Source organism: Equus przewalskii, chromosome 12 (assembly GCF_037783145.1).
Source record: "Equus przewalskii isolate Varuska chromosome 12, EquPr2, whole genome shotgun sequence".
NCBI lineage: Eukaryota > Metazoa > Chordata > Mammalia > Perissodactyla > Equidae > Equus > Equus przewalskii.
Genome location: NC_091842.1, coordinates 16,186,714 through 16,206,398, shown reverse-complemented (window position 1 = coordinate 16,206,398; position 19,685 = coordinate 16,186,714). Strand labels below are relative to the sequence as shown.

The window sequence follows — 19,685 nt, the reverse complement described above, 5'->3', positions numbered from 1 at the left end:
TTTCTGCACCAGAGAAACAGGTCGAATGGTTGTGACAAGTCAACATCACTAAATGCAGAATAAGGTAGCCACCAGCAAAAACAAACGGACCCAGTATATATTTTCTAGGTATAAGAGAGCCAGTAGAACTCAGTGAAATCCTAATTTCAGCCTACAGCCTAAGTCTTTCCCCTTAAGTCCCACTAAAATCTTTTACCAGAACTGCTAACAAAGAGAATCTGACTTGGTTAAATTTTATCTGTTAGCTTCACCTCAAGGGACTGGCCTCCTCCAACACTCAAAGCACAACAATTTAGGCCATTTGCAATCAGACTACTTGAAAAACCCAACCACTGTCATTCCAACATTTTATTCCAAAGTTTCTACGGCTTGTTTCTTTGTAATGGATTTTATTTTTAACCCACAGGGAGTCAAACAGAGGTTGCAAAACAGTTCTGGAAGAAGCTTTCTTACCCTTAACATAGGTCTGAAAGGATCTGTCAACTGTGAAGAGAAAATGACAACTTGGTTACATGCCTGTCACTCAAACAATTGCTCTAATTAACAAATTTGTAGTGCTTCATTAGGAGGGGAAATTAAAATGTTAGAATTTTACTTTTAAATGAAGCCCTTTTAGAGAATAATTAGCCCATTTTCACACCATCAAAAGTGCCAAGTGTCCCCTCCCCCACTTCACAAGCCTTGGTACATCTACACTGACAAGCCCCTGAACAAGTTTAATCAATAGCAATTTGCCCTCTGGCAACATGATTTGCTCACATTACACATCTGAGGAGTTTCACTCTCTTGAGCAGCCCTTCCAAACCACTCCCAACAAGTCAGAGGCAGAACAGCCCTCAGACCTAGATGGGGAAGGCTGGATGCTAGTGGGTATCGGAGGGTTGTCTTCTCCAGACATCCAGTAGAACGAGGCTATCTTTACCAAGACCCTTAATTCCACGACTGTACATTACTTAGAGATACCAGACATTTCAAGTAAGTTCACGAAACATCATCAAAATACTTACATAGTTGAGTCATTTTAAATTCCTACCTAACTCTGGTCATCAATCTCTGACTGCCCTTACCCAGGGAAAAAGACAATATTGTAAAAGGTGATCATTTTTTCACATTTTACTACGAAGATGAATGTAAATAACAACCACTGACACAAGATTCTATCTATTGTAGAACTTCAAATTCTTTTTGAGAGTTGGTAGAGGTATACATTATGAATAAATAACATAACCAACACGTAACGGATATTTTATTTAGCTCTAGAGCAAACGAGGATCCTTACCACATGGAAAGTACAGGGCCAGAGGAGCTGTGTGGTACAGTGACTTCCTGACCCCAGGCAAGCGGGGAATGTGTCCTGACTTCCAGGAAGAAAAGCTCCTAGGGCTTCCCCATTCAAAACATTTTACAGCTATTTCTTTTGTGTCAGAGAAATTTAACGAGATGCGGACAGAGAAGACTGGTCAAGTAGAATCTACACAAGCTAACAGTGTCCAATTTCTGGGCTTAGACCATCATCAATTCCTCTTTCCTCCCCTAGGCAAGTGTCATATGGCTGTAGCAGGCAGCAGAGATTTTGTTTTCTAAAAGTAACTGGCTGGCACTTTCTCCCACAAACTAGAAGTAATAGTTAAAATAGCGGCTCGCTCAGATGAGCTAAGGAGGGTGCACGCACTGGGTTAGCTGTCCTCTGCAGACCAACGTGCCCTAGTGTTGCCCGAGACAAAACCTGTACGTACCCTCGGGTCCTTTTGGAGTAGAGTGTGTGGGACTGTCCCAGGTCGAGCAGCAACATCGATAGGGTTGGATGTCTACAAATTAATTAGATCACAGCTTAGGGAGCATATGATATGGGACATGAAAGTAAGGTCTTTCTTTCACTATAAATTATAGAAGTCAAACAGTACTTTTTGTTTCATTCTGGAATATAAGAGTTAACAGGTTCATTTCTCTCAGTGATCACACCTGCTCTTCATGAGGTCCTGCTCCCTATGCTCTCAAGAGACCCTGACCAGGGATTGCCCTCTCCAGCAATGGCATCTGAAAACAGAGAGGTGGACGGCACCACATTTCACTGCAATAAAAAGTAAAGGACCAAAGAAGAGAAGCAATACAAGCAAGTGCTGCCCCGAAATCCATCTTCTTCCAAGTTACTGACAGCTCTGTCGTTGTGTTTTTTGCTTTATCACCAAACATTCCAAGAGATGCTTAAGTGAACATCATTATAATTTGCTGTATCAGGTGCTTCTCATCAGAATAACTGAGAGTTTTTTATAGATATTAAGCTAACTCTCTACATTTTAACTGACAGACAATAACAAGAAATTACACTCAGTAATTACTCATTAGCAGTGGTGGAAATGGGACAAGAGAACCTAATTTAGGGACCACATAGATCTACTATTAACTGATTTCCAAAGTAATTCTGCTTCATCTCTCCTATTCCCACCGCCATTCTTAAGTGTCATTAATAACAATAACCTTCTCTGCAGGCTTTTGTCCTCTGAACGAACAACAACAACAAAAGCCTACTTCAGGCACAGGCAGTCATGACTTTCCAGTGGGGAGAATCAGAGAAATTTTCACCAGGCATTTTATTTAAGAAATCATAACTCCTATGAATCCCCTCACACTGGAAGTTAACTAGTGTGGAAAAAGAGCTCAAGTTTAGGCACGAAGCTTTCCTATAAGGAGAAGAAAAAAAAAGAATGAAAGGAAGAAAAGCAATCAGCTGCTGTACAACTAACAATTAAGCTGGAGTTGTTAACAGCCTGATTTGCATACATATGAAGAACTCCACTAATGAACCGCAATCTACATATTCAATCAGTAAGATGGCCTGGAAAGGCCTATTTCAACACCAGGAGAGACACTTTCTTGCCCAGATGTAGTTTTCTGTGTGATTGGATAATTGTGAGTGAGGGAAACAGTCTAATTTATTAAATGACCTACCAGTCTATTTGGGGATTCACTAGAGATCTGTTGCAACCTAGAGGGGACAGACCAGGGTCTGAGGGAGTAGTAAAGTGCAGATCAGGGGGAAGGAGTTTAAAAACCATTATCATTTTATCCCAAGATAGGAGGTGTTTACCACGGCCATCCTAAGAGCCCTGCATATATATCACCTGGCATATGAGCTGCAATTCCACGCAGGTAAATGCGATTTCTAAGGTGTAGCCATTCCACCCCTATGCTTTTTAATTTATTTTCCTATTTCTAATTTTAAGGTAACATGCCTTTGGAAATGCAATATGTGCTCATCCTGGGAGACTATGGCCCAAATTTGGTGTTTTATCTTAGAAATGAGATGGGGGAAAAAAAAAAAGAAAACAAAAATCACACACAACAAAATTTCCTACTTTAAAATCTGAGAAGGGTCACTAACATGAGAAGTACATTCATTTTGTTTTTTAAGAAGGTAAAATAGGGGCTGTCACAGATTTAAAGTCACAAAAAGGCAGAGTATTCTGAGAATTACTCCTCAACATTGGCCCAAGCTGAGTAGCATGTCACTGACTAGGTAGGAAAGAATTGAGTTATTATAAAGGGTAAAAGGTTACTTTCACACTAGGACGTTAGTCTTGACCTTGGCAAGTGTGACCATGGCTGAGGGGTAGGAGGACTGAGAGAGGGCACAGTGGTAGGAAGGAGTACAGACAGGCAAGTGCTGCCTCCACCGGCAGGCAGACCCTCTCTGAAGACACACGGGGCTGAGAAGTGAAACGAGGCAGAGTGAGCAGAAGCATCTTTCTCTCACACGATTCAGAGGATACAATTTTAGTTTGGAATCTTTTTCCTCCTTCTATTAAAATCAATAAAAGCTCACCTTTGCATCTTTGCTAATAATATATACCTCAAGGACAACTTGGGGCACAAAACTCTGATGTGTCATAGAATTCCTGACCTGAAAGAAGCTTATGTCCACAATATTAATGGGAAAAAATATATATATATAGTCCACATATTTTAAAGAGCACAGGAAATCCTAGCTCAACTGAGATTACATGGGTAGGACAGACTGAAAATTAAGTTTTAGCTGAGGTTTAAAACTAGATGATCTAGGAAAAAATATTTTCACCCTCATCCCAGTGGTCATTATGGATCTGAGAAATCAGTCACTGGCAGGAGAGAGGATGCAGAACCCACCTGCATGCCTAGCCTGAGACTCCACTTATAAATACTGTATGTTTTCACTGTACAGTTTCTTACCTTCGGTTGAAATGCTCCTTGTAGTGAACCAAAAGGACCAGTGGGCGGAATCATAGGGGGGATGCCCGATACTGCAGGAGGGTAGGAATGGAAGAGCTGTGGCCAAAGATGGAGAGGGAAAAAGGATTTTAGTAAGAGGCAAATAAATGATAGATTCCAACTCTCTTCCCATAGAAAGACAACATTAGCAAGCCAAGTAATCTGTTTGATGCTATTAGTCAAGAAGCCACGATGAAATGATCACACAGATGTGCCATGAATGCTTAACTTAAAAAGTTAAAAGTAGTTCAGAATCAGTCAGCCAACAAATGATGTCCCAGATGAGAACATGATGAGACAGGGAGCTTTTCTAATTATTAATTGTTACATTGGATAGAAGTCCTAAGTGGTTGGAGATTTTAATGCATAGCAAAAACAGGAGGGGTGCTGAGCCAAATAAGATGCCCAGAAATTACAAGTTAATTGGAAAAAGAAAAAAAAAAAAAGGCAGAAAAGAAGCAAGTCTTTATGAGCTCCAGGATTTTATACCATTAAAATTCAATTAGTACTTTTAGATTTTTAATAGTTAAGGAAATGAGAAAATATTCACAATCCTTGCTTCATTAGGTTGTTCTAGAAGTGGCAGTTCCAGAGGACAATTTAATTGTCTCATCTAAAATGATGACAAATATTTGAGGAAGGGTAAAATGGCTCAGTGTATACTCAATGGAGCTACCCAGTTTTCTATAAGATGGACAACTCGCTGGAGGCTACTCAAGCCAAGCCCTTGATGTGTAAGTTTGACAACACAATGAAGGAAGAATGATTCTGAATTACGAATATGAATTTTCTTGGATTAATAGTTTACAGAGGATACAATGGAGGAAAGAAGCAAATAGCAATACTGAAGACAATGCAAACACATCTCCTCCTCCTTCTAAAAATGTAGTGTTTCTGACATTCTACTGCTCTGGTTCCATTTACTTTGAGCAAACCACTATACACATACTTAAGTAACAGCCCACCCCTATGGTTGCATAATACGTCAAAAATACAACAATAATTCAAGTTCTTTCTAATAATGAATTTATGTTAGCTATTTCTAGGTAATGACTGAAATTCACATTTCACAATCCTCTCTGTTTTCAGAGCACGTACTTTTTCTTTTGGTCTTTACTTCATTTTGCTCCCTTCAATGATGCAGCAAAGTTTTTCAGACTAATTGATATTGAACTAAATCCACTTAAACAGTGACTGCAAGCCAAGTGCCCTCATTTAAAATTACTTTTAAGTCTAAAATTGTGTTTTAGACACTTGAGTGCATTGCATCTTAATTCCCCTTACAATGCCCTAATCCCCAAAGCAGGTGAGACTAGGTACTTTGTATATTATCCGCTATAACTAATAATATGAAATAACTCTCCCACAGTACACTGTAAAAAGCAGAGTAATTAAATAGATGCCACTGTAAACACACTCAAATTTCTATTTCTCTGTCTCCAGGCAGCTATTTTTCCTTTAATGTTTTCAATACAAAATTGGATGTTCTCACCATTTTTCTTCTGCTTTAGTCAATTACTGACCCTCTAAAACTACAGCTGACTATTTTCCCTTGACTAAAAATCTGAAGTACCCAGGTAATAAAATATAAACCTTCCCAAAATTCGGGCCTCCAGGCTTACTCTCCATCTGAAATCTTGGACTCTTGGTAGAATACGCATGGAAAAAGGCGCTGTATTTGGTCCTAGGAAATAAATCTGAGCCACCTGTTGAGCACGCTAAACTTTCTCTAAGAATGATTTTGTTAGCTGGTCCTTAATTTAAATCAGTAAGTATAGACAAAGGGCAGGAATCTGATTATTATTAAGGATGGCACCATTCACAGGGCAGACCCAAAGAGGAAACCAACAGGTCTCCCGTGTTTTGCAGGTCCCTTTACAAAAAGCTTGTGTGTCACAGTACTGAGCAGAATAGTGCTGGAACAGTGGGGGAGCCGAGGCACTCAAATACACTTTCCTCATCCCTTTCTGAAGGGGCTTTCCTCACGTTATTTCTGAAAGTCTCTAGTCAGTATAATTCTTAACTGATTTCTAATATCTTTCTAGTCTTGACTTCTCAGCTACACTCAGGACTAATACAGTGTCTAATGATCTGGTTCAAAGTAGGAATGAATTCACAGGCTTTGCTGATCTCTTAAGTAGCACTTATATTCAAATAATAAGTTAACACTATCCAAAAACCAAAGCAAGAATAGTTGAGTATGGTGAATCAACATGGTTACAAGCAGTTATTAATCTTCCTCCTTTCTGGTCTTGTTTCAAAAATATAAATAAACCATTGAGCAAAGAAACTTGGAAAATTTCAGGTAAAAATGATGCAGCATTCACTCCATAATCAAAATATCATGATAAAATGTTCAAGGTCTTTGTTATAAAAAGAAGCCCTTGTTTTATATCTAACTTAGGTTGGTACCAATTTAAGTTCCAGAACGTACTCTGAAAATTGCATAAAATGAGTATTTTTTTTAATGAAGAAGAGTGAGTTTAAAGAGGAAAAAAAATACACATTTTGATTTTAAGACCTTCTTTTATTTAAGTATATTATTTAAGTGTATTAATTAAAGTATTTTATTTCAGTGTATTAAAAATACACTTGTATTTTTAGTTGTAATAAGTTCAGGAGAATAATACCAGCCATGTGGAAGAGGGGTCTACATTTAGTCTAGAGGAAATAAAAATCTGCTTTTTGAAGAGTTTTGAGTCAAAAAGATAAGGGACTTTCTATTTGGAGGACATAATTCAAGTTGAATTCCAGGAATTCTGTGTTAATGGCATTTCAATCAATGACTCAAATCCTGTGATTTCAGAGTCTCCTGAAACTATAAAGACCCCACTGCAGACACCCCAGGACAGGTGCCTGGCTTCCAGGGGAGTTCACCTTTGCTTTAAAGTCTTCGGACGGCTTATGATCTTTTGATTCAGAAGATGATACTGCATCTTTACCAAAAGCCAACGTCACAAAAGCAAGCATCCAAAGTGACGAGGAGCAATGGGAATTCTTGCGAAGATGATTAAGGAAGGCTGCTAGTCATTTACTGATCTATGGCAAGAGTGCAAAAGTGGACAAGCAGTTACATGAAACGTGTAGCATGGTAACAAGACTCACACTGTGCCGGTAGAATGGGTCAACTTTTGTAGGGTATTTGTCAAACTGTAAAGGGATCAAAGCAAAAGCTAGTTACTTAGAGAATCTACATTTCTGTTCACTGCTTCAGTGGAGGTAGCCCTAAGCAAGCTTCTCCGTCATTGTGCTGTCACCAGACTCCATAACCTCATCTATGAAACCATCCTGAGCTCCTGAGTCACTCTGACAAGAAACCAAGAGAAATGCAAAAACAAAGTGAAAACCCGTATGGTGCATTTAGATCCTGGCCACACCAAAGTGTCTTTCTTTCCAGTCTATATTTAGAGATTGGCACAAAACCGAACATCTAAACTGGAGAAAAGAGGCAATTATTCAGATAAATCAGAAAGAAGTAAGCATTTGGTCTGAGTTATCCAGAGAATTCCCTCCATTTTCATCTTCACTTTGGCAGAAAACTGTACATTCAGCTGTCTTCTGAAATGAATTACAGCCAAATACAAAGCAATTTGGGCCAGGTCTTATCACCTTTCTTTTGAGCAGAAAAGAGTTACCATTGTTTCCTCTAAATAATGTCATCCTCCTGACACTGGAACTCCCCTCAGTTAGTTTAAATTTTTTATAGAACAGCTCGGGCTGGCATAAACTCTTCCACAAATGATAGGTCCTTAAAAATATAACTGTTGAGAAGTATAGTTCATCCAGAAAAAAGATACAGGATTTGCTATAGGAAAAACTTTTAGTCTCAAGGCTTCAGCTCCAATATTCTTCTAAATAAAATTTATAAAATAAACTTTTAAAAGTATTTTAAAAAATTAAGTAGAACAACATGGAGGATGGGGAGGGAGCAGCAGATACAAAGTTTCGTGAAGGGAATGCCTCCTAAAATCAGGGAATTCAAATCTCTTCTCACAATGTCTTAATATATTAATTGCCTTAAAATCCACTATTTCCTTAAATATTAAAAATTAATAATTAAAAAACTCTAATACAGACACACGGCCCTATCTCAGAATTTTTAGGATCTCAACAGCACACTATTCATTACAGTTCTTAAATTTAAAAGAAATCCTAATTGGTTCTCCCAGCATGTGCAAGTCACCAGTTAAGACCAAGACCACATCATTGCCAGTGGCACCTCTTACCACAAGGCTGAATTCTGACCCAGCAGGGTGCATGGCTCCCTGACCACTTGCTGACAGAGCATAATACCAGACTGCGGGACTGTCTTAGGAAACACAAGAAATATGACACCACTGACAAAGTCAGTTTAGGGAAGCCATCTGAAAGAGCAGGCAGTACCCAATGTAGTCCAAGTCTCCTGATAGCTCTCTCCCTCCTCAGCCCTATTCTTGACTCCCAGGATTCTGTGAGCACTTATTTGCTGGTACTTGGTGCAAAGCACTGACAGGTACATTTTTATATGTGGTGGCATACCCCAAGAAGCTCAAGAAAACAAAATCACCCTTTAAGAAGTTAACTACCAACAGTGGATGTGACCATTTGAGGGCATCCGGAGTAAGATCCATCCACAGTGCTAAATATAACTGTCTAGAAAAAAGTTCCTACTTTAGGCCCTGGGTTAGTACAGCCAAGGAGCAGGGCACATTCCCCTCTCTCCAACAAAGATGGACAAGGCCACAGGAGCCACCTAAATGGCTATCACTTCTCATCCATCTCCTGAGCCACAACAGCCCATCCCAACCCCACCGTGCTGCATAAAAAAAGAGTCGTGCTCTACTTATCCTCACATTTCTGCCTGGGGTACGCACCATGGGAGGTGCTGGCGTCGGCATGATGGCGGTGGGTGGGATGGCGTGGGGGAACGGTGTGAAGGTGTGCTGGTGTGTGTGCTGGTGTGTGTGCTGGTGCTGGTGCTGGTGCTGGTGGAACTCGGTCCGTAGGTAGGGCGGAGGGCCCAGGGAAGCCCCACGGTCAGCACTCTGAGAGGCCAAAAAACGTGTATTCAGTTCCTGTCGCAGGATGTCTTGCTCTGGAAAAGAAGAAAAGGGAGAGGATGACACCTTTTCTTGTAGCAGTAATTTCCTTCAGAACAGGACATCCAAGCACCCTATGCAGGGGACACAGGGGTGAGGGCACAGGAGCTGGGGCTCTCAGGGGTGCAGCTGGACCCTTACATGGAAGGGGACAACCAACGAGACAGAGGATACTAACGCCCAGTCACAATCTAATTCTGTTCTCTGTCTAGCCTCTTGGCTTTTAGGAACAGATGGTCTATCAGTGTGGCTGCTGACAGACTCCAGGCTGAATGGCCAGAGGTCAATTTTCAGCTCTGTCACTGTCAGCTGAGTGACCCCTGGGCATGTCAAATCACCCAACTGTGTCTCAGTTTCCTCATCTATCACATGGAGACAATAAAACTGCCTATTTTGTGGGTTTGTTTTGAGGGTTAAAGGAATTAACGTAGTTAAGTGCTTAAGAACAGGGACTAGCATACTAATCAATGTCAGTCGTTAACATGGCGGAACTCTCACGCCCTCTTCAAAGGCCAATCTCTGCTTTACAGCTCTCTGTGTTAGTGGTGTAACATGGCTACAATAGACTCAAAATTGGGACATTTGACCTGATTAATACAGGTGAGGAGAAAAGGACCCAATATCTAACACTAGGTCTATCCTTAATATTCTAGGATATATTGCCACAAAAAGTTCATCTTCCTTTTCCAAGAAGGTAGAAGGCCCTATTCAACTAAAACAAACCCCTTAAACCAGGATGCAATTCAAGATGCTGGAATGAAACATATATGGGCTTGGAAGCTTTTGTCATCGAATGGGAGCCTAGACAACAGGGCACATACAATCTGTGTTTTACCATTCAGTGGGTGAACTTAGTTCGAAAAGCCTCATGACTTCAAACAAACTGGTTCCCTCTGGCAGTGTCCAATTCACCTGGGTTGTGCTAGGTTGGTGTAGGTGTTGGTACGTATTTTTGTTGAACCTCAGCCCACAAACGATTGGAGGAAGATTACAAGAATACATACAATAAAGCAGAAAATTGTCAACAGATAAAACCTGGCAATCAGGGACAACAGAGACAGCAGGTGAAGCCACTGGCAAGGGAGGTGGGAGCATGGGGAAGCAAGGCCAGCTCCTCCATCCTACCTGAGTAAGTGCTCCCGGCCGGGTGTCCGGGGACCTGCAGACTCCCTGATGTCAGAGGTGGTGGAGGAGGCAAAGCAGTGGGAGGGGCAAACATATTGGGGTGATGTGAGTGTGCGGGGGGCTGGAGGGTGGGCGTGAAGCTGTGCAGGGGGCTGTGGTTGGGCAGTGAGAGGGGGAATGGGGAGGCTGAGGGGTGGTGGGAGATGTGAGGAGGGGCGGGTTGAGTCTTCGCTGGAGTGCTGCTTCTGCTACTGCTGTTGGAGTAACAACCAAAAAAAAAAGAAGAAAAAGAGGTAAGCAATTTATTTTCTTAAAAAAATCCCATCTCCCTGCCCAAAGCCATTGAACGCTTTTCCTCTCGCTCCTGCCTCTTTATGGAGCCTCCCCTCTGCACAGGAGCCTCTGCTGGAATCCCAACTCCTCTAAAGTTCCCGTCACTCCTCAGACACAGCACAACAGAAACTGCGGCTCCAGAGCTACTGCGCATCTCGGGGTCCAGACAGCTGATTCTGCCAAAAACCCAGGGAAGCTCTTCCCTCTGCGGCCGGATTCTCCTCTTCACTCCTGGAAAGTTCCATGACTTCCCATTCTCCACTAGCCACATTCCCTATATAGCAATAAAATTCAAGAAAGGAATGAGAACAATGATCTGAGTGCACCCTGTCTGTCTGCTACTTCTTCAGTGAAGAAGCACAGAGAAGAGGTGAAACAGGGGACTCAGGTTGCCTATCACCTCTCTGGTCTGGAGACCTCAGAACTGGCCTTGGGGCAGAGGATGGCCCTGGCCCAACTAAGGCACTTTCCCTCCCGTCACAGACAGGAAAAACAAGCTGCTAAGTTGTAACAAGGGAAACAACAGGGGTTAGAATTACAACCCTCAGGAAAGGCCAGGGTGGGCAACACGTAGCCCTGCACCCAGGTTGTGTCTCCCTTTTCTCTGCAGTTCTCCTTTGTGTGACTTTTTAAACTTTCCTTTGTAATTTGGCAAAGACAAGACAGAGGAGAGCCTGGATTTCCAAGCGAGAGCTCTGCTCCTTCTCTAAACCCAGCTTGTTTCTTCTCTACCTCTTTGTCCCACCATGGAGGAAGTAAATCACAATGACAACCTCAAACCAGAATACTCCTTAGTCCCAAATTCCTGCCTCTGGAGTTGAAGGGAGAGGTAGCTTCTGTAAAAAGTCCTCCCTCAGAGGCAAAGAGCCTCTCTTCTGTGAATCTCTTAGCATTCAGTGACCTCTGCCGAACCTCAGGTTTCCATTCCCTGCCTCTCAGCCATGGTAGGGGTCCCGAGCACAGCACCTGCAACTGTTTCTTAAGCATTCTTCTCCTTCCTACCTTCGCTCTCTCAGGAGTCTTGATGGATATTTTAGTTCTTTACAATGTCCTCACTACACAACCCAACTCAACCAATCTTCTCCCAAGAGACCCACCTCTCACCTGACAGCCCTCTCCCTGTCTTCCGGTCTCTGCCTCATGAAGAACAAAATGACAATGTTTTCAACAGGGAAACGCCAGTCTCCTTGGGAATCCCTTATCCACTACTACCTGCCTGTCCCAAATAAGATGACAAAAGTCAGGCAAAAAAAAGCAGGTTGGCTCACCTTAAACTGTTGAGGCTTAAGCTACTGCTGTTGTAGGCTGACAAAGGCTGGGAGAGGCTCTGAGACGAGGGGTGGGCCTGCACAGGCGGGAGATTCTGATGGAGCAGTTGGGTAGGGGACTGTGGCCTGGGCTGCCTCTGCACCTGAGGCTGCGGGGCAGGCTGAAGTTGGGCCTCTGGGGGCGCCTGTGATGGCCGTGTGCTTGGACGTGGAGGCTGAGGCGGGGCCTCTGTGCGCTGCACCAAGTCAGGGTCCGGAGAAGGAGCTCGGGGCTGCGGCTCCACTTGGGGCTGGGAAAGTGGCTGTGGGACCTGAGAGCAGGGGTCTTTAAGCACCACGGGCTCAAAGATTGGTTCTTTGCAACAGTCCTGGCTCTTCTCCTGGCTTCTCTCTAGACCCGATATCTTAGGGACAATCGGCCCTGTATCCTGGCTGTCATGTTCAGGTAGCGTGCCAACACCTAACTCCGGATCTGTATGGGGGAGAGCAAAGACAAAACCACAGGCAATGACATGTGAGTGTGAAATGAAATAAGGAGTGGAAAGCAGACTCCAAGCCCAAATTATACAGTCCCAACGACACACATGGCCTAGTGCCATGTCCTAGCTTCCTGTCCCGTCTTTACCCCATGCGGGGCATGCGCATACTGTGAATAGGGCCAATGGGAGATGGGGAAAGATGGGGGAGCAGCCTTTGCCCCTCAAGCAGCCATGCCTGTCAGGGAAGAAAGGCGAACCCGCCAGAAGAGGCTGCATTCAGAAAGACGCCTAGGCCACCAGAGTCTGAAAATGAATGTTTTCCTTAATCTTGACAAAGCCTTTTATGGAGCAAAATTAAGAAACAATAGCTGACAAGTTGATTTTTCCCTTTTAAAACAAATACAGTTCTTGAACACACAAAAGAGAAGTGTTTTCAATAGCAAATGAAGCAAATGTTATTTAACCACACACAGATGTTTCTTCTTGGCCTTGTCTCCTCCTTACTTTCCATCTTGACTAGTGAGACACACTTGACATTTGGGGAAATAATTTTTTGTTTAGCCAGTGCTAAACTTCCAGTCAAATGTCAGGCTTTCTAATGCTCACCAGCTGATCCCAGCCACATCTGAGATCAAGGGTGCAAACATGGATTTAAATCAAATTTACTGTCAGCTACATAGGCTAGAGCTTTTAGAGGATCCCTGGGACCCCTGGAGGATCCTCACCCAAGCGAGGACATGGGCTGCGATGCTGGACACTGAGACTACACCTGGACGTAGGATTTAAGTAAAATTCTACAATCATCAAAGAAATATAGAAATAGATGCTCCTGTATGAATTTAAAAGATACACTTCCCTCTAAAGGTCAAAAGATCTAAGCCACACCTAGTGCAGTGGTTATTTGATTACCCCATAAGTCAAATTCCATTAAATCCTCTAACAGAACAATGAAAAGCAAATATGGCATTAAATACAAAGAAATGGCCCTATTTGTGAGTGTTTTTGTATACATCTGGGGGAAAATTACCTTTCTCACATTTTTGTGCTAAAAAATCCATCGTTTTCTTATTATTATATAGTTTGGAAATAGGAGGAAGATAGACTTCAATATTCTCTGAAATGAGGGTGTGTTCCAGGCAGTCCCTTTTTTTTTGAGGAAGATTAGCCCTGAGCTAACATTTGCCGCCAATCCTCCTCTTTTTGCTGAGGAAGACTGGCCCTGAGATAACATCCGTGCCCATCTTCCTCTACTTTATATGTGGGATGCCCACCACAGCATGGCTTGCCAAGCGGTGCCATCTCCGCACCTGGGATCCGAACCGGCGAACTCTGGGCCACTGAAGTGGCACGTGTGAACTTAACCGCTGCACCACCGGGCCAGGCCCTCAGGCATTCCTAAATGAACTGCTTAGTGCATGAACTTTCTCTTTCAATCTCACTGCATGTGTGTATACGTAAGGGTGAAAAATACATGGTATTCTCACTGGTCCTATCAGTTTCTGTTGATATACTCCAGGGTATATATACTTGTCATTTTTCTTCCCTAGAATGTGCATCAAAGCAATCCATTATTTTCAATGTTCTTTTGAACAGATCAAACACATAAAATGCACAAAAGCAGAAACAAACTGTTGGTTTTCAAACAAAGCACATTTTTGGCTACTGTGAACTTGGCTACCTTCAAGTCCCACAGCCCAGCCTGAACAATTACACTGACACGATGCAAAGAAAGCCCCATTGCACGTGTTTCAGCTAAGAAAGGATACAGCATCCAGAGAAGTAACTCTAGACTTCTGACATCCTACTCACACATATTTCTATCCAGCACTATCTTCAGAACCTTTCTAGGAAGACTTTTTGCAAATGATACGCTGAAATTTTATGAATTCCCAAAACTAATTTAGTTTCTAACTTGAGGGCTAAGAGAGAACATCAAGATTCTTGATGTGGATAGACCTCATTCAGCCAGAAGAGCTCCAAAATCATGAAGGAGGACCCTTTATCTGCAGACACCCATATGTAGAGGTTCTGGTCCTGCTTCTCTTTCAATGCTTTTTCTATCATTTTCACAAGATTTTCCACAGCAAGCAATTATACAAGTAAGCAATTATAGCAAGCCTGTGAAAACCACAGGCTTCACACAATGCAGCCTGGTTAGTTAGGTCTAGGGCAGAAAGCACTGACACCCCAGAAATCCTAACAGTGCAAAATAAAAAAGACTTTCCTCAATAACAAGTTCCATGAGCATAAGCGGGAATTCTTCCCACTCTGATGGCTAATTTAGGATTATTATGCTTGCTACAATGACAGGAACACATTTCTGTCCTTTTGTGCTGCTTTGTTCTCTCTGGACTGGGATGGTGAAGAATAAATATGTAAATATTTCCTATCTTGTCAAGTTTAAATTCAAATTCATGATGTCCCTCCAAAATCAACGTCCAGATAAAGTTTCTCTCCTGACATAAAAGAAAGTTGCCTTTTCCAAGGGACACCACCCAGAGTATATCATTTAAATTTACTTACCTGGTAAGGAAGTACATTAGAAATAGATAAATGCTCCATATATCTAGCTTGCCTATATTTATCTCCTTGTTCTTTATTTAATGAGCCTCTAGAATTTGGACAACACAGCCAAGTTTGCAGGAGGCATTGTGCAGGCTTGGGCTGGCTGCCCAAGGCTCTGGAAAGGCAAATGGAGTTGGCGCTCACATCTCCTGTTGCCCCATTGTCTCAGTACTAATCTAAACACAGCTAGTGGAAGAGGATGGTGCTGACTATGGCGTTATCACCAGTGCTGACAATCACCGAGATACACAGGGAGACCAAAACCTCTCTAGCGAACCCTGCAAATTTGTATGGAACCGTCTGTGATGACTGAGATGAACCTAGAAGAACAGGATTGTGGAACAAGTACCAGAATCTGGGAGACCATCCCAGCACTTCTCAAACTTTGAGGTGCATACAAATCACCTGAATATCTGATTAAAATGCAGACTCTGACTCAGTAGCTCTGGGTTGGGGCTCCAGAGTCTGGCTTTCTGAGAACTTGCCAGGCGATGCGGGTGCGTGGACCATTCTGTGAGGAGCAAGGAACTTACCTAACCTTCTCCGACTCTATAGATAGATGGGGAATAAGCCCAGAGAAGTTAACGAACTTGCTGGCTGTAGGTCATTTGTCTGTTTAATAAATCAGACGTCTTGAGTTCTAGTCCTAACTCTGCCACCATTAAGTGCCTTTTCTCTGCATTACACCACACTGTCCCCTACGAGGCAAAAATCCTAAAACATAGCAGGTAATGATAAATCCAGGATTCACTTAAAATATTTAAGTACAACCAGACAGTGCAAAGGGTCAGGAAAGCTACAAAGAGCTGCGGGGACGCCTCACTTTGGCTAAACCTGAAAGCTATTATCAGTCCATCAACGCCCTGAGGCTTCAACCTATAAGCAAGGCAGCAACAGGTCTGAAGGCTGGTAAGAACTCTGGGGCTGAAACGGTTTTACGACTCCCATTTACGCAAGTCTCTTGAGGGTCAGATTAGGCATCATGCATTTTTGTTGGCTAATCAGTAATGCATTTCCTCTTCCTTTCAATTATTCAATAAATGTACCTTCCCAGTTAAGCTATTCTGTCTTGAGAGTCAATTTGTCTTACTGTGGTTCTCCAAAATTGGCAAGAACATATTTGAAAAAATCATTTTGTATTGCTCGGTGTGCTCTGAATTTGCGAAAGGATGAAATTTGCTGAGGTTGAAAGAAATAAAAATGTGCAAATTGACTTCTTATTTAGAAGTTTTATTCACTACATTTTGGGGTTTTAAAATCTCTCTTCTTTTTTTTTTTTTTTAAACATTTTATTTTTTCCTTTTTCTCCCCAAAGCCCCCCGGTACATAGTTGTGTATTCTTCGTTGTGGGTCCTTCTAGTTGTGGCATGTGGGACGCTGCCTCAGCGTGGTCTGATGAGCAGTGCCATGTCCGCGCCCAGGATTCGAACCAACGAAACACTGGGCCGCCTGCAGCGGAGCGCGCGAACTTAACCACTCGGCCACGGGGCCAGCCCCTAAAATCTCTCTTCTTGTGATTATAAAAATATCATGCTTATGATAGCAGACATGCAAATTAGAATTACGCGACATACTGTACAGTGAAAAGGGTGAATTTACTGCATGTAAATTATACCTTAATAAATGACTCAAACACAATAAACTTTTTAAAAACTTAAGGGTAGATTAAGAAAAACTTGTTTGCTTTTGATACAAAATTGATAAAACTTCCCTGGGGAAAATGGGCCCTCTTGTACTTTATTAGTTAAATGTAAAACCTACAACTTCTGTAGAAGGCAATTTGGCAATATTTAGCCAAAAAACTAACAGAATTCCCATGACTGGGTGTCAACAATGAAACAACATCCTGGTTTGAATCGCAAGAATGGAAACAACTCAAATGTAATCATTACAGATGGGTTACGTATACATTTGATAAATACATAAAATGGAAGATACTGCAGCTGTAAAACGAATGAGGAACTCTGTATGTAGAATGGTGTATGCTAGCTTTTGTGAAAAATGGAAGAAAAGTAAATGGTACTCATTTTTCACTTTATGCACAAAGAATCCCTGGAAGACTACCCAAGAAATCAGTAGCAGTGGTCACCTGTTTGGGCGCTTGGGGAGCAGTGAGACCTGGAACGACAGGGAACTGGAGGAGGGGAGATGCTGTACTGTACACATACATATATGTTTAACATTTTGAATCATGTGATCATGTTGCCTATTAAAATTTTTAAAAGAAAATTGGTCTTACATTTAAGAACAGTCTGAGCAAGAAAGAAAAAAGAAAAAGAAAAGCAGACAAAACTGGGAATTTGAATAGTGGTATAACTATAGGCATGGAGAGTGTATTTTAAATGGAATAAGAAACTATAAGGCACAAATTTATAAATTTGAAAATAAAATGGATTTTATGAAAAAATATAAATTACTAAAACTGACTTAAAAACAAACAAATCTGATCATTAAAGTACACTGAAAAAATGACTCAATAATCAACACCTTCCCCTCAACCCAAAAAAAGGAACCAGGTGCACACAGTGTTATAGACAATGTGGAGAAAACCTGTAAGAAACAAATCATTCCTGTCATTTAAATTGAAAGCCAACAGCAAACATACAACAAAAGGAAGGGGCAAGACTATTATTTACAAAAAATATAACTCTTTAGCTAGAAAACAAAGACAACCAGCTGAAAAAATATTAGAACTAATAAGAGGTCAATAAAGTATCCAAATAAAGAAGCCCCACAAACATCAGGAGCTTTTCTACACGTCGGCAATAGAGAACAGAAAAGAAAACTTAAAAAAGATGTCCTTCACAAGAACAAAATTCGCATCATACTTGGGAACAAAACTAACAAGAAAATTACAGGGCCTAGAAACTTTCAGAAATGTATGCCCCCAAATGCTTTGAGAACTTCTACATTCAAGGGTCTTTTATGATGCAAAAAAAAATGAGAAACAAGGAGCCGGCCTGGAGGCAAAGTTTATGCACTCTGCTTCTGTGGCCCGGGGTTCAAAGGTTCAGATCTCAGGCATGGACCTACACACCAGTTATCATGCTGTGGTGGCATCCCACATACAAAAAATAGAGGAAGAGTGGCATAGATATTAGCTCAGGGCCAATCTTCCTCAAGCAAAAGGAGGAAGACTGGCAACAGCTGTTAGCTCAGGGCCAGTCTTAATCACAAAAAAAAAAAAAAGAGAGAGAGAGGGAGAGAGAGAGAAACAAGTCAAAGCCACTCCTATGGGGAGTTTTCAAAATTTGTAGGAGTGTGTTTGGTTGGCACAATGACTGGAAGGCATTGGTGGCTCTTAGGGATATTAGATGTACTGCAAAGTGAAGGACAACCCCACACAACATTGTAGGTCACTTTATAAAGTCCCACTGGACATTTGTGCAACTGAAAATAGAACCTAACTCTGTTTTTGCATATAAACACAAAATAATTTTTTGCATGGTTTTAACGCACACTGGATTTTCCAGGAATGCAACCCTTGTATGTTGTTATGCCTGTTATGTTATGTCTTGTTGTTAGGAACAACCAAGAGTTGTTCACCATTTGGGAAAATCAATGGTAAGGCCGATCCTGGTATTTGCATCACCATGACCCATGTACCTGTATGAGTCTGGATTTGTAGCGCCATATTTGTCTACCATTCTATGTATAGACTCAAGCATCTGACCATTTCACTGTCTTCTAACGTAAATAAGCATTCATGTACTTAAAAACATACTGTTACTATAAACTACTTTTCTACTTGTTTTTCCTTTACATTTCATTAGGGCTGTATATACATTTTAAAATTATGTGTATAGATAGGCATATTACCTATGTATTTTGTTCCAGAAAGTACAGAGTAAGAGTGTGTTATAAAATACTTCTTATCTTACACAAAGAGGGCATGAGGTGTGGAAGGGTTGAGATTTGATGCATTATGTCCCTATGACAAACAACTACGTTTCTAGAAATCCAATAACCTACTCCAAAATGCAGTAAATACCTCAAAGGGTTGTTGTGGAAGTTAAATTAAGTGCTTTCCACAATGTATAGCACAAAATAAGTGATCAATGTCTCCAAAACTATTGTAGAAAAACACTTAATTTCATGGAGAATAATTCATGACAAAATTACTATTAAGTAAAATAAAGCATACTATCATCAGTGCAGTCTCAGTACTGAAAATTTCTGTGTAAATGTGTGTATATATATGCATAGAAAAAAGATTAGAAAGATATACATCAAATGTTAATTATAATCTCATCATCCAGAAATAAGCATTGACTGTAATTTTCAAATTTGTGCTTTAACTTTATAAATTTCCTACAGTGAATATTTACTATTACTGTAAAAGAAAACAAAAGGCTTCTATTTTAAAATGAGCTCCTTCATGGATAACACACCTCCACCATCAAAAGAATCCAACTAAGAAAGTGACTGTTCAAGTCTTTTTAAACCCCTTACCTACTGAATGGATTTTTTTAAAAAAGCTCTTCACTCAGACAACAGACAAATATTTGTCTCTCAGAATTGACGGTAGGATATGGTGTGCAGTAGCCTTCCATCTACTCCTCAACATTTCTAACTGCTTCGAACTGGGTGTA

The 19,685-nt window shown here is 41.3% G+C and overlaps 1 protein-coding gene across 8 annotated transcripts in view; it reads right to left on the bottom strand.

Annotated features, from left to right (window-relative positions):
* AUTS2 (activator of transcription and developmental regulator AUTS2) overlaps window positions 1–19,685 on the bottom strand; it is a 1,153,944-nt gene that overhangs the window by 15,759 nt on the left and 1,118,500 nt on the right. For 4 of the 8 annotated variants that reach the window (XM_070566469.1, XM_070566471.1, XM_070566477.1 and 1 more), the window contains 7 exons: window positions 12,050–12,521; window positions 10,449–10,702; window positions 9,078–9,319; window positions 7,351–7,395; window positions 4,207–4,302; window positions 1,737–1,808; window positions 454–483 (listed from right to left, as the gene is read on the bottom strand). In XM_070566469.1, coding sequence (XP_070422570.1) covers window positions 454–483; window positions 1,737–1,808; window positions 4,207–4,302; window positions 7,351–7,395; window positions 9,078–9,319; window positions 10,449–10,702; window positions 12,050–12,521 — 1,211 coding nt within the window. The remainder of the gene's footprint in view (window positions 1–453; window positions 484–1,736; window positions 1,809–4,206; window positions 4,303–7,350; window positions 7,396–9,077; window positions 9,320–10,448; window positions 10,703–12,049; window positions 12,522–19,685) is intronic. The other 4 variants (XM_070566470.1, XM_070566476.1, XM_070566472.1 and 1 more) reach the window with 3 other exon arrangements.